The 13,563-nt window shown below is 51.1% G+C and overlaps 1 protein-coding gene across 4 annotated transcripts in view; it reads right to left on the reverse strand.

Annotated features, from left to right (window-relative positions):
* SSU72 (SSU72 homolog, RNA polymerase II CTD phosphatase) overlaps positions 1-8,287 on the reverse strand; it is a 31,350-nt gene extending 23,063 nt beyond the window's left edge. Inside the window, exon 1 of one of the 4 annotated variants that reach the window (XM_074379928.1) lies at positions 7,868-8,287. In XM_074379928.1, the coding sequence (XP_074236029.1) occupies positions 7,868-7,947 (80 nt within the window). In that variant the 5' untranslated portion in view covers positions 7,948-8,287. The remainder of the gene's footprint in view (positions 1-7,867) is intronic. The other 3 variants (XM_074379930.1, XM_074379929.1, XM_039474180.2) reach the window with 3 other exon arrangements.
* Between the last annotated feature and the right edge of the window lie 5,276 nt (positions 8,288-13,563).

Below are 13,563 nucleotides of genomic sequence, written 5' to 3' on the forward strand. Positions count from 1 at the left end.
GCCCCTTTCCTGTATCTTATTATTATTATTTTTTTTGAGACAGAGTTTTGCTCTTGTTACCCAGGCTGGAGTGCAATGGCGCGATCTCGGCTCACCGCAACCTCCGCCTCCTGGGTTCAGGCAATTCTCCTGCCTCAGCCTCCTGAGTAGCTGGGATTACAGGCACATGCCACCATGCCCAGCTAATTTTATGTATTTTTAGTAGAGACGGGGTTTCACCATGTTGACCAGGATGGTCTCGATCTCTTGACCTCGTGATCCACCCGCCTCGGCCTCCCAAAGTGCTGGGATTGCAGGCTTGAGCCACCGCGCCCGGCTCCTGTATTTTTTAATTACAACTTGGGATGTGTGGCAATGTCTGGAAACCACTGTGGCTGTGAAACGTGGGGGTGCTACTAATATCTAGAGGCTTGGGACGCCACTAACCATCCTCAGCCACACGGGACAGCCACAAGAACAGCCCCTACAGTGAAGAAATCCCGCCCCACACAGTGCCAAGTACGGAACTTCGACGTGCACAGAGGGCTCCTGTAAGTGGCCAGGCACGCTGGCTCACGCCTGTAATCCCAGCAGTCTGCGAGGCCGATGTGGCAGACCGCTTGAGCTCAGGAGTTTGAGGACAGCCGGGCCAACAGGGTCAAACCCCGTCTCTACTAAAAATACAAAAATTAAACGAGTGTGGTGGTGTGCCGGTAGTCCCAGCTACTTGGGAGGCTGAGCCAGGAGAGCTACTTGACCCTGGGAGGCGGAGGTTGCAGTGAGCAGAGATTGCACCACTGCACTCCAGCCTGGTGACAGAGAGTACGTCTCAAAAAAAAAGAGAAGAAATGTGGCATGACAGCAGCGATTTATGACTACAAACCTATGTCCAGGGCCACCCACACTGTGAAATAGATCTGAAATTGCTAAAATTAAAAATTTGCGACATTCAGTCATAACCACAGAGCTTGACAGAACATGAGGCTAAAGGAATGAAGTCAACTTGCTTGTGACTGAGAGGGTGAAGGGCCCAGACGCGGGCACACGACAGGCAGCACACCTGAGAGGGAGCAAGCACTTTCCACCCTAAGCCTAAAACAACTTCCTTACCAATTCAGATAACATATGATAAAGTACTTTCCATCAAAGCACAAGCAAGGGCCCGACACAGAGGCTCACACCTGCAACCCCAGCACTTAGGGAAGCCGAGGCGGGTGGATCACTTAAGTGAGGAGCTGGAGACCAGCCTGGCCAAAATGGTGAAACCCTGTCTCTACTAAAAACACAAAAATTAGTCAGGCGTGGTGGCATAATCCCAGCTACTCAGAAGGCTGAGGCAGGATAATCTCTTGAACCCTGGAGGCAGAGGTTGCAGAGCTCAGACTGCGCCACTGCACTCCAGCCTGGGTGACAGGGCAAGACTCCGTTTCAGGAAAAAAAAAAAAAAAAAAAAAAAAAAACCCAGAAAAGCTCATACTAATGTGATCACAGCAGCCAAGGGAAACAGCCTGTCCGCAGCACCAACAGGAACCACCACCTGCTGGGCCCCTTTAAGCAAGCCTATTTAAACACAGAATACACTGTTTCCCTGCCACACAATGTTCACGAATGGCAAAAAGTCTATACAGCAACAGAAGCGCTATTTTGCCTAAACTGATAGACAGGGCAGCCAGCTTGGGCTTCAACAGCGTTTCCTGCAGAAAAGCAAGGAGAGCTGGGAAAGCAGCCCTGACGCCAGCAGGCTTCGCTTAAAGGGCCAATGACTTTGCAGACGCATCTTCCAGACAAGTATTTGTCTGGTTTCTCAAACAACTGTCTTTACAGGTATCAAAAGGCCTGTCATCTCAGCACTTTGGGAGGCCAAGCGGGTGGATCACTTCAGGTCAGGCGTTTGAGACCAGCCTGGCCAACATGGTGAAACCTTGTCTCTACTTTATTTACCCAGGCTGGAGTGCAATGGCGCGATCTCAGCTCATTGCAACCTCCGCCTCCTGGGTTCAGGTAATTCTCCTGCCTCAGCCTCCTGAGAAGCTGAGATTACAGGCACGTGCCACCATGCCCAGCTAATGTTTTGTATTTTTAGTAGAGACGGGGTTTCGCCATGTTGACCAGGATGGTCTCGATCTCTTGACCTCGTGATCCGCCCACCTCGGCCTCCCAAAGTGCTGGGATTACAGGCTTGAGCCACCGCGCCCGGCCTGTCTCTACTTTAAAAAGAAAAAAAAAATCCAAGCATGGTGGTGTGCGCCTCTCATCCCAGCTACCTGGGAGGCTGGGCCTGGTGACTCACTTGAACCCAGGAGGCTGAGGTTATGGTGAGCTGAGATCGCGCCATTGCACTCCAGCCTGGGTGTGAAACTGCATCTCAAAAAAAAAAAAAAAAGAAGCTATCAGGCATGGTGGCTCATGCCTATAATAATCCCAGCACTCTGAGAGGCCAAGGTGGGAGGATCACTTGAGGCCAGGAGTTCAATATCAGCCTGGGCAACATGGTGAGACCCTGTCTGTAAAAATAAATAAATAAAATGAAAATAGTAAAAATTAAAAAAAATTAGCAGGGCATGGTGACAAATGCCTGTAGTCCCATCTGCTACTCAGGAGGCTGAGGCAGGAGGATCACTTAAGACTGGAAGTTCGAGGCTGCGGTGAGCTGTGATCGTGCCACTGCACTCCCGCTTGGACAACAGAGCGAGATCCTGTCTCAAAAAAAGAGAAAACAACAAAATCAGCTTCAATGCCAATCAGCCTGACTTTGAGCTACACAATGACCTCGTGTTTACAGAGCCAAAATAAATGGCTCATGGGCTATCACCATTTAAATCTGAGACTTGGAAAGAAAAAACAAAAACTCGTCTGAAATGGTCACATCTCCTGAAAATGTATGCCGTCATTAGTGAGATTTGGGACCTAAACGTATTTCAGTACGTTTCATACATACGCACGCACACACCCCCCCACGTATACATATATATACACGCGTACGCGTGCACACACACACACACACACACACATACACACACGCCTTCTTTTTTTTTTTGAGACAGAGTTTCACTCTTGTTACCCAGGCTGGAGTGCAATGGCACCATCTCGGCTCACCGCAACCTCCGCCTCCTGGGTTCAGGCAATTCTCCTGCCTCAGCCTCCTGAGTAGCTGGGATTACAGGCACGCGCCACCACGCCCAGCTAATTTTTTGTATTTTTAGTAGAGACGGGGTTTCACCATGTTGACCAGGATGGTCTCGATCTCTTGACCTCGTGATCCACCCACCTCGGCCTCCCAAAGTCCTGGGATTACAGGCTTGAGCCACTGTACCCGGCCCACACACATCTTCTATTAGGGTCAAGGAAGAAACCATAAGAAAATCATCTTCAAAGCAAAGACAAATGCTCCCTCCTCCATGGGGACAAATCCCCTTTCCCACTGGCCCCTGTCAGCACCTCTGCCTTCACTGAGCACCCCCCAAAGCGAGGAGCGGTGGGGCCTCAGGTGACTCTACCGTTTCTCCCACACCCTGGGTCCCTCGAGTGCGAGCCTCGCCTCTGTTCGTCTGTCAGTTCCATCATGGCCAGAGACCCTGGGGCCGAGAGCGTCACCATCACTCCTAAGCCCTGGCTCCCAGCTGTAGGTTTTCTCTTCTCAGGTGCCATGAGTAGATATCCTACAAAGGCGGTGAGGACTGCAACAATGCCTCTGAGAGGGGCCTCTACAGCCCTGTGTCGCCCACCCTGGGACCCCTGGGGCCACTATGCTCATCTTTCCAGAAATCACACCGCCCGGGTAAGTTATGACTGAAAACTGACAGAATTCAGTCCAGTACTTTCTGAAAGTCTCTTACAACAACTTGTTTAGAGTTGCTACAATTAAAAACACAGCTTCCAAAATCTAACACATGCCGTAACATCTAGAAGACAGTCCAATATTAAAAAAATAGCCGAGCGCGGCGGCTCATGCCTGCAATCCCAGCACTGTGGAAGGCCAAGGTGGGCGCATCACGAGGTCAGGACTAACCTGACCAACATTAATGAAACCCCATCTCTACTAAAAATACAAAAATTAGCCGGGCGTGGTGGTGGGTGCTTATAATCCCAGCTACTTGGGAGGCTGAGGCAGGCGGATCGCCTTAACCCAGGAGGCGGAGGCTGCAGTGAGCCGAGATCATGCCACTGCACTCCAGCCTGGGAAACAGAGTGAGACTCCGTCTCAAAAAACAAAAAAAAAAACCCCACAAACCTAAGTGGTTCCCAGGGGACACGTGAATCCTCGGAGCACGAAGCACAGGAGGCGCTGTGGAAATGCACAGCAGAGCCTCCTGGCATCCCCCAAAACGTAAGGCATCCCCCAAAACGTAAGGCCTCCCAGGACTGGGATTTGAAATAAGTGAGCCTCAAATATCAAAGATGATCACCCCAGAGGGCGCTATGATGTCAACAGTAATCATCACTTGAATCTGTCAGGAAAATGCAGGCCAAGCTCATTTTGTTTTGTTTTGTATTTTTGTGACGAAGTCTCACTCTCACCCAGGCTGGAGTGCAGTGGTATGATCTTCGCTCACTACAACCTCAGCCTCCCGGGTTCCAGCGATTCTCCTACCTCGGTCTCCCAAGTAGCTGGGACAACGGGCGCCCACCACCATGACAGGCGACTTTTTGTATTTTTAGTAGAGACAGGGTTTGGTCATGTTGACCAGAATGGTCTGAATCTCTTCACCTTTTGATCCGCCTGCCTCGGCCTCTCAAAGTGCTGGGATTACAGGCGTGAGCCACCATGCCCAGCCGCTAATTTTCAATAGGGTAAAATTTTTATTATTTTTCTGTTTTTATAGACAGGGACTTGCTCTGTCGTCCCGGCGGTTCAGTGGTGCAATCACAGCTCACTGCAACCTCAACCTCTTGGGCTCACGTGATCTTGAAGTCCCGTCTCCCAACCTGGAACTATAGGCATATGCAAGCACATGTGGCCAATTTTTTAAGTTTGTAATAATGGTGGGGGTGGGGGTGGCTCCCTGTGTTGCCCAGGGCTAAAACTTGTGGACTCAAAGATTCCTCCTTCCTCAGCCTCCCAAAGTGCTAAGACTATAGATGGAAGAGCCACCTTGCCAGACCCAACATTTTTATTTTTTTATTTTTATTTTTGAGACGGAGTTTCGCTCTTGTCACCCAGGCTGGAGTGCAATGGCGTGATCTCGGCTCACCGCAACCTCCGCCTCCTGGGTTCAGGCAATTCTCCTGCCTCAGCCTCCTGAGTAGCTGGGATTACAGCCACGCGCCACCATGCCCAGCTCATTTTTTTGTATTTTTAGTAGAGACGGGGTTTCACCATGTTGACCAGGATGGTCTCGATCTCTTGACCTCGTGATCCACCCGCCTCGGCCTCCCAAAGTGCTGGGATTACAGGCGTGAGCCACCGCACCCGGCTCAGACCCAACATTTTTAAAAGGGGTGAATCACTGATCAACTAGCTACAGTTCCTTGTGACAATGTCACTGCAGCTTCCTGTAGTTTCATGTAACCATACCCAAATGCATATACACTTTTCCTGCTTTTTTCACTTATCACAAGCATTTTCTATGCTTTTCACAAACATCATTCAGGCCTAAAAGTCTCTAAATCTGACTTTCGCAAGCTTTCCGAGCTTATAAAAGAAAAACACTAATACACAGATTTCTTAAATAAGTTTTAAAACCCTCTAAATAAACCCAAACAAATAGACAAAGCACATACATAGATAATTTTCAAAAGCAAAAGTAGTCTGGGTACCCTGCCTTACGCCTGTAATCCAAATACTTTGGGAGGCTGAGGCAAGAGGATCGTTTCAGCCCAGATATTCAAGAGTGAAGTGATGAGCTATAATCGTGCCTTACCCTGGCCCGAAAACAAACAAAAAGATGTGAAAATAACAACATATACAAATTCCAACATCAATAGGCCAAACTAAAGACAACAGAGACATGAAAGAACACCCAGCTGTCCAGAGACCACTGAGCAGGAGAAGCGGAGTGACGTTTTCTAAGAGGCTGGAGTACTTCCTGCCCCCGTCAGCATCCAGACATGCGTCATGATGTGGAGGAAGAACCACCCACAAGATGGACACCAGCCACAAGCTTCCCCGTGAACCCCAGCACTCTGTGCTGATGCCACAAGCTGTGCTGTGAACCCAGGCAGTATGCACGGATGCCACTGGCCTGTGGGTCTCTGCAGGAACCCTCCAGTCCCCAAACTGGGCTGCTAAAGTCTCCCGTTTGCCCCAGGGTGTTATAGAAAATTATCTGTAAGAATAATGAAAATAAAACACACCTCGTCGCAATAAAAAGACAGCTGATGGGCTGGGCGTGGTGGCTCACGCCTGTAATCCCAGCACTCTGGGAGGCTGAGGTGGGTGGATCACAAGGTCAGGAGTTTGAGACCAGCCTGACCAACATGGAGAAACCCTGTCTCTACGAAAACTAAAAAAATTAGGCACGGTGGTGCCTGTAATCCCAGCTACTCAGGAGGCTGAGGCAGGAGAATTGTTTGAACCTGGGAGGTGGAGGTTGCAGTGAGCCGAAGATCATGCCACTGCACTACAGCCTGGGTGACAGAGCGAGGCTCTGTCTCCAAAAAACAAAAACAAAGACAAAAACAAAAACCTTCATACTAATTTGTTAAGTTCAAAGCATATAGTCTACTAAAATAAATAAATAAATAACGAGGCAAATAATGTGGACAATGTAGACATAAGAATTAAAAACAACATCAGCAGATTATGAACACCTGACAGTTTTTTGTATTTGTGAGACAATCTCACTGTGTCGCCCAGGCTGGAGTGCAATGACATGATCTCGGTTCACTGTAACTTCTGCTTCCAGGGTTCAAGCGATTCTGCGGCCTCAGCCTCCTCAGTAGCTGGGATTACAGGCACGCCTCACCACACCCAGCTAAAATTTGCATTTTCAGTACAGAAGGGGTTAACCCATGTTGGCCACACCCGGCCGGGCTTCACCAAGTTGGCCAGGCTGGTCTCCAACTCCAGATGTCGGGTGATCTGCCCGCCTCGGCCTCCCAAAGTGCTGGGTAACAGGCGTGAACCAAAGAGAGGGATGCTAATTTCCCCACATTACTCAGGAAAGTTAAAGTTGGACTGTGATAAGAGAAGCGAGATGGTGTTTTCCTTTAAAGTTGACGTAGGCAACACTGGGGGGGGGAAGCCGTTTCAATTTTCTCTTACTATCAAAGCTGACACGTATCCCAAATTCTAACTGTAACTCAGGTGGTAAGTTTCTGGTTTTGCTCTGTGACTGAACGAAAAACTCGTATCAAACAGGAATAAGCCTTCATCAGACATAGGCTTCGCAAGCGTCACAGAAGGCCAGTTAGCAGCGAATTTAAACTCGCAGAGCCAAACCGAATCCACGTGGTATTCCAGAAACTACCGGTTGGAGGCCTTCCCGGGAGGAAGAGGATCTTTTGCAAAAGAAAACAAGGAGTAGCAAACACACAAATCCACGGCATTATCAAAGCGGACCGCTTTGTTATTTCCAACACCGTTCTATGCCGAGGTGATGTTGTGCGCATTTCCAGCAAAGGTGACCAACGCCGCACACGAAATCCCACGATCGGCCGCCGACGCGCGGCCCCTCACCTCCGTCGCTACCCTGGCTCCCGGGCCGGCCTCGGGGAGCTCGGAGGACCCCGGCTGCGGGCGCCTCTTCGCGGAACCTGCCTTCCCTGCGCTGCCCGCCCGCGTGTGGGCGCCGCGCGCCGCCGTCCCGCTGCCATCCCCGCCAGCCGACCCCCGAGCGCGGCCAGGCCCAGCTTCCTCCCGGGGCGCCCGGCGCGGGCCAGGGGGAACCGGGGAGGGCGGGCCGGTCGCCGGAGCTGAGCGCGCGAGGCCAGGGCGGGGCCCAACTACCTGAGGATGTTGTGCGCCTCCATGCTCCGGTTCTGGTTGCTCGAGCACACCACCGCCACCCGCAGCGGGGACGACGGCATGGCGGAGGCCGCACAGCCCGCGGGGTCCCGCTCGGGCTCCCACCCCACCGCGGCGCTTCCGCGCGAGCAAAATGGCGGCCGCGGCGGCCGGAAGCCTGCGACGCGGAAGCGGCGGTGCCGGCGGCGTAGCGTGCGGCGTCTGCGCGGCGGCCTCCCCGCCCAGCCCGAGCGCCGGGCCGCGGACTGCGGGCAGGCGCCGGCCTGCGGGCGCGCTACACTCGGCGAGGCCGGGGGCGGCCCAGGGCGCGCCGGCCCCCGGCGTCCGCAGCAGAGACCCGCACTCCGGAGGGCGCGGCCGAGCGTCCCGGCGCCCCGCGCCGGCGCGGAGTGTGACGCAGGCGCAGTGTGACGCAAGTTGCGCGCCGGCGCGTAGTGTGACGCAAGCGCAGTGTGACGCAAGCGGCGCGGCGAACGCCGGGGACGCCGCAGGGCGTCGCCGCCGCAGCCGCTGGGGAAGACGCGGAGCGCTCGGCGTCCGGCCTCCTGGGACGGTGCGGACGAAGCGGCGCGTCCCCTCGGTCCCCTGGCGCCCGTCGTTCTCGCTCCTGCCGCCCCTCGAGTCGTCGCGCTTGAGTAGACCCGCTCCCTCCGCTGTCCCCGAGGTCGCTCCCGCCCCGGCTCACGGCGCTCTTCGGTGAAAGCCGCTCGGCGCTGACCGTCTCCGGGAGAGGCCGGCCTGCGGCAGGCCTGCCTGGGAGTGCGCGCCCACGACGGCCTCCCTCGCCTCGGGCTTCCTGGGAGAGCCCGCCGGCTGGCCGGACGTTTGGGTGAAGTTACCGAAAATCGCGAGTCGACGCGCCGGGTGACTCCCCAGCTGCGCCTGTCGCCCCGGAGGCAGCCTTGCAGCAGCGGGCGGTGGGTTGGCGTGACTGTGGGGGCGCAACAGAGGGCGGAGGAATGATGACTGTCCGCCTAGGGCAGAGGGGCTAACTGAAGACCGTGTTTATTTGGGAATAGGGCGCTGGCGAATATGCGTGCCGTAATAGTCAACGATTTGCGCATTCTGGAAAGTAAAGAAAGACGATGTTTCGTTTTGTTTTTTTCAGAGACGGGGTTTCACAATATTGGTCAGGCTGGTCTCGAACTCCTGACCTCAGGTGATCCACCTGCCTCGGCCTCCCGAAGTGCTGGGATTACAAGCGTGAGCCACCACGCCCAGCCCGAAAGATGATTTTTGAAGGAAAAATGAAGAGGAAGACAATGGTTTGGAAATAACCTTGCAACAAAGACCAGTACCAGGCAGTTCCTGGGCAGACGTCCTTGCCGAAGTGTCTTTTGTGTAAGGTTGCCTTCCTGCGAGGTTGTGGTTTGTGCAGAATCTCGTGACAGTTTTTCTTATTATTTATTCATGAGGACGCTCCCTTCCTGACCTTTTCCCAGCTGTATTTGTCAGAGTACTTTAAATAAGTGAGTCCACTTTTGACAACTTGGATATTTTCCCCTTTTAATTGAGGTCTTTCTCCAAATGCATCACTGGTCAGTCATCCTGTAGTTAGGTTTTGAAAGTCCCGTGCTGGGATGAACTCGTCCCAGGTAGCTGGCCTGGTCCCACGCTGGAGAGAGAGGCTGCTGGCAGTGATTGGCAAAACCCTTTTTACCATATTTGAGCAGCAAAGGAGGTTCGAGACTCTGGCTGTCAGGCTGAGTCTACCAGAGTCCATTTTTTTTTTTTTTTTTTGAGACGGAGTTTCGCTCTTGTTACCCAGGCTGGAGTGCAATGGCGCGATCTCAGCTCACCGCAACCTCTGCCTCCTGGGTTCAGGCAATTCTCCTGCCTCAGCCTCCTGAGTAGCTGGGATTACAGGCACGCGCCACCATGCCCAGCTAATTTCTTGTATTTTTAGTAGAGACGGGTTTCACCATGTTGACCAGGATGGTCTCGATCTTCTGACCTCGTGATCCACCCACCTCGACCTCCCAAAGTGCTGGGATTACAGGCTTGAGCCACCGCGCCTGGCCTGAGTCCATTATTAACTTCAATTTTTGTCACTTCTGTAGTCTTCTATCATCTCAAAGTGCTGTGTCACCATTATTCTGTTAGAAATTGTACTTTTGCAAAACGTTGCAATGAACAAGTTTAAAGGGGAAAATAATTAATAGGAACATGTTATCCCAGTTTGCATATTGGTTTTGACCCATGAACCTAGGCTTAAAGGAAAGCAAAATAATGATGATTAGAAAACAAAAAAAGGTTAAAGGCAGGGCAGGGTGGCTCATTCCTGGAATCTCACACTTTTGGAGGCTGAGGTGGGCAGATCATGCAAGGTTAGGAGTTCAAGACCAGCCTGGCTAACATGGTGAAACCCCGTTCTTACTAAAAATACAAAAAACTAACTGGGCATGGTGGCAGGTGCCTGTAGTCCCATCTACTTGGGAGGCTGAGGCAGGAGAATCACTTGAACCCAGGAGGAGGAGGCTGCAGTGAGCCAAGGTTGCACCACTGTACTCCAGCCTGGGAAATGTGCCAAACTTGGTCTCAAAAATAAATAAATAAAAGATTAAAAAAAATAGAAATGGCCGGGCGCGGTGGCTCAAGCCTGTAATCCCAGCACTTTGGGAGGCCGAGGCGGGTGGATCACGAGGTCAAGAGATCGAGACCATCCTGGTCAACATGGTGAAACCCCGTCTCTACCAAAAATACAAAAAATTAGCTGGGCATGGTAGCGCGTGCCTGTAATCCCAGCTACTCAGGAGGCTGAGGCAGGAGAATTGCCTGAACCCAGGAGGCAGAGGTTGCGGTGAGCCGAGATCGCGCCATTGCACTCCAGCCTGGGTAACAAGAGCGAAACTCCGTCTCATAAAAAAAAAAAAAAAAAAAAAAAAAAAGAGAAATTTGTCAGGGTGCGGTGGCTAACTCCAGTAATTCCAGCACTTTGGGAGGATGAGACGGGTGGATCACAAGGTCAGGAGTTCAAGAGCAGCCTAGCCAAAATGCTGAAACCCCATCTATAGTAAAAGTACAAAAATTGGTTAGGTGTAGTGGCAGGCATCTGTAATCTCAGCTTCTTGGGAGGCTGAACAGGAGAATTGCTTGAATCCGGGAGGTGGAGGTTGCAGTGAGCCAAGATCACACCACTGCACTCCAGCCTGGGTGACAGAGCAAGACTCTGTCTCAAAAAAAAAAAACTACAAAAATAAGCTGGATGTGGTAGCACGCATCTATAGTCCCAGCTACTCAGGAGGCTGAGGCAGGAGCATCGCCTGAACCTCAGAGGCAGAGGTAATCCCAGCATTTTGGGAGAGATCGAGCCACTGCACTTCAGCCTGGTGACAGAGTGAGACTGTCAAAAAAAAAAAAAAAAAATTAGCCGGGCGTGGTGGCACATGCCTGTAGTCCCAGCTACTCGGGAGGTTGAGACAGTAGAATTGCCTGACCCTGGGCAGTGGAGGTTGCCGTGAGCCGAGTTCACACCACTGCCCAGCAACCTGGGTGACAGCAAGACTCCATCTCAGAAAAAGAAGATTGGAAATGAAAGGAAACCAGCTGAATAAATGAAGCGGCCATAGGGAATTAGGCGAGATTTGTAACCACGTGCCCGTTTTCTTTTTTTATTTTGTTTTTGAGACGGAGTCTCACTCCATCACCAGGCTGAGGGGCAGGGGCATGATCTCAGCTCACCGCAACCTACGTCTCCCAGGTTGAAGTGATTCCCCTGCCTCAGCCTCCCAAGTAGCTGGAACTACAGACGTGCGCCACCAAACCCAGCTAACTTTTTTTGTGTGTTTTAGTAGAGATGGGGTTTTACTATGTTGGCCAGGATGGTCCTTAGCTCCTGGCCTCGTGATCCACCCACCTCGGGCTCCCACGGTTCTGGGATTACAGGCATAAGCTACTGCGCCTGGCCCATGTGCCTGTTTTCTTATTCTGTGTAAATGGGTTTCAGTGTTCCCAGAGGAACTTATCCATGTACGGCGTATAGTATCGACAGACTTATTTAGTACCTTATTTAACTAATAGGTACAAGAGCAAAAAACTCCATCTCAAAAAAAAAAAAAACTAAAATGCATGTAGGTGAATTTATATTGTACATGAGCACTAAGCAAATCTGAGCAGACGTTCTGAAGTGCTTTCTGTCCACATGGAGACACAACATACGTGCTCATGTGCATCAACACCTGAACACAAATATGCAGAGATCTCTGCTTCCATTTTATTCTTTTTTTATGCAGAGATCTCTGCTTCCATTTTATTCTTTTATTCTTTTTTTATGCAGAGATCTCTGCTTCCATTTTATTCTTTTTATTTATTTTTTTTTGAGATGGAGTCTGTCACTCAGGCTGGAGTGCAGTGGCGCTATGTCAGTTCACTGCAACCTCCACCTCCCAGGTTCAAGCAATTCTCCTGCCTCAGCCTCCTGAGAAGCTGGGATCACAGGCACATGCCACCATGCCCAGCTAATTCATTTTTTATTTTTAGTAGAGGCGGGGTTGCACCATGTTGGTCAGGCTGGTCTTGAACTCCTGACCTCATGATCCGCCCACTTTGACCTCCCAAAGTGCTGGGATTACAGGCTCGAGCCACCACGCCCGCCAACTGCTTCCATTTTAGAATTTTAGTCATTATAGGCTGGGCGCGGTGGCTCGCACCTGTAATCCCAGTAATTTGGGAGGCCAAGATGGGTGGATCACCTGAGGTCAGGAGCGAGACCAGCCTGACCAACATGGTGACACTCCATCTCTTTTCTTTTTTTCTTTTTTTTTTTTTTTGAGACAGAGTTTCACTCTTGTTACCCAGGCTGGAGTGCAATGGTGCGATCTCAGCTCACCACAACCTCCGCCTCCCGGGTTCAGGCAATTCTCCTGCCTCAGCCTCCTGAGTAGCTGGCATTACAGGCACACACCACCATGCCCAGCTAATTTTTTTGTATTTTTAGTAGAGACGGGGTTTCACCATGTTGGCCAGGATGGTCTCGATCTCTTGACCTTGTGATCCACCCGCCTCGGCCTCCCAAAGTGCTGGGATTACAGGCTTGAGCCACCATGCCTGGCCTCTTCTTTTTTTTTTTTTTTTTTTTTTTTTTTTTTAATAAAGACAGGGTTTCACCATGTTGGTCAGGCTGGTCTCTTGAACTCCCTACTTCAGGTGATCCGCCCGCCTTGGCCTCCAAAGTGCTTGGATTACAGGCGTGAGCCTAACACTCTATCTCTATTTAAAAAAAAAAAAATTTAGTCATTATGTAATAATACAAACCTACTATCTTATAAAGACAGTTGGGGCCAGGTCTGGTGGCTCATACCTGTAATTCCAGCACTTTTGGAGGCTGAGGCAGGAGGATCACTTGAGGTCAGGAGTTTGTGGCAACCTGGCCAACATGGTGAAACCTGTCTTTACTAAAAATACAAAAATTAGGCATGGTAGCATGTGCCTGTGATCCCAGCTACTCAGGAGGCTGAGGCAGGAGAATTGCTTCAACCCGGGAGGTGGAGGTTGCAGTGAGCCAAGATCATACACTGCACTCTAGCCTGGGTGACAGAGCAAGACATCTTAAAGTTCAAAAAAAAAAAAAAAAAAAGATAGTTGGATCCCAATTAAATTCTGAGAAAATGGGACACATTCACATGGCCAAATATTTGCCCAAATAGGTAATCTAATGAAGGACACAGACCAGACCAAAA

This window comes from Saimiri boliviensis, chromosome 11 (assembly GCF_048565385.1).
Source record: "Saimiri boliviensis isolate mSaiBol1 chromosome 11, mSaiBol1.pri, whole genome shotgun sequence".
Lineage (NCBI taxonomy): Eukaryota > Metazoa > Chordata > Mammalia > Primates > Cebidae > Saimiri > Saimiri boliviensis.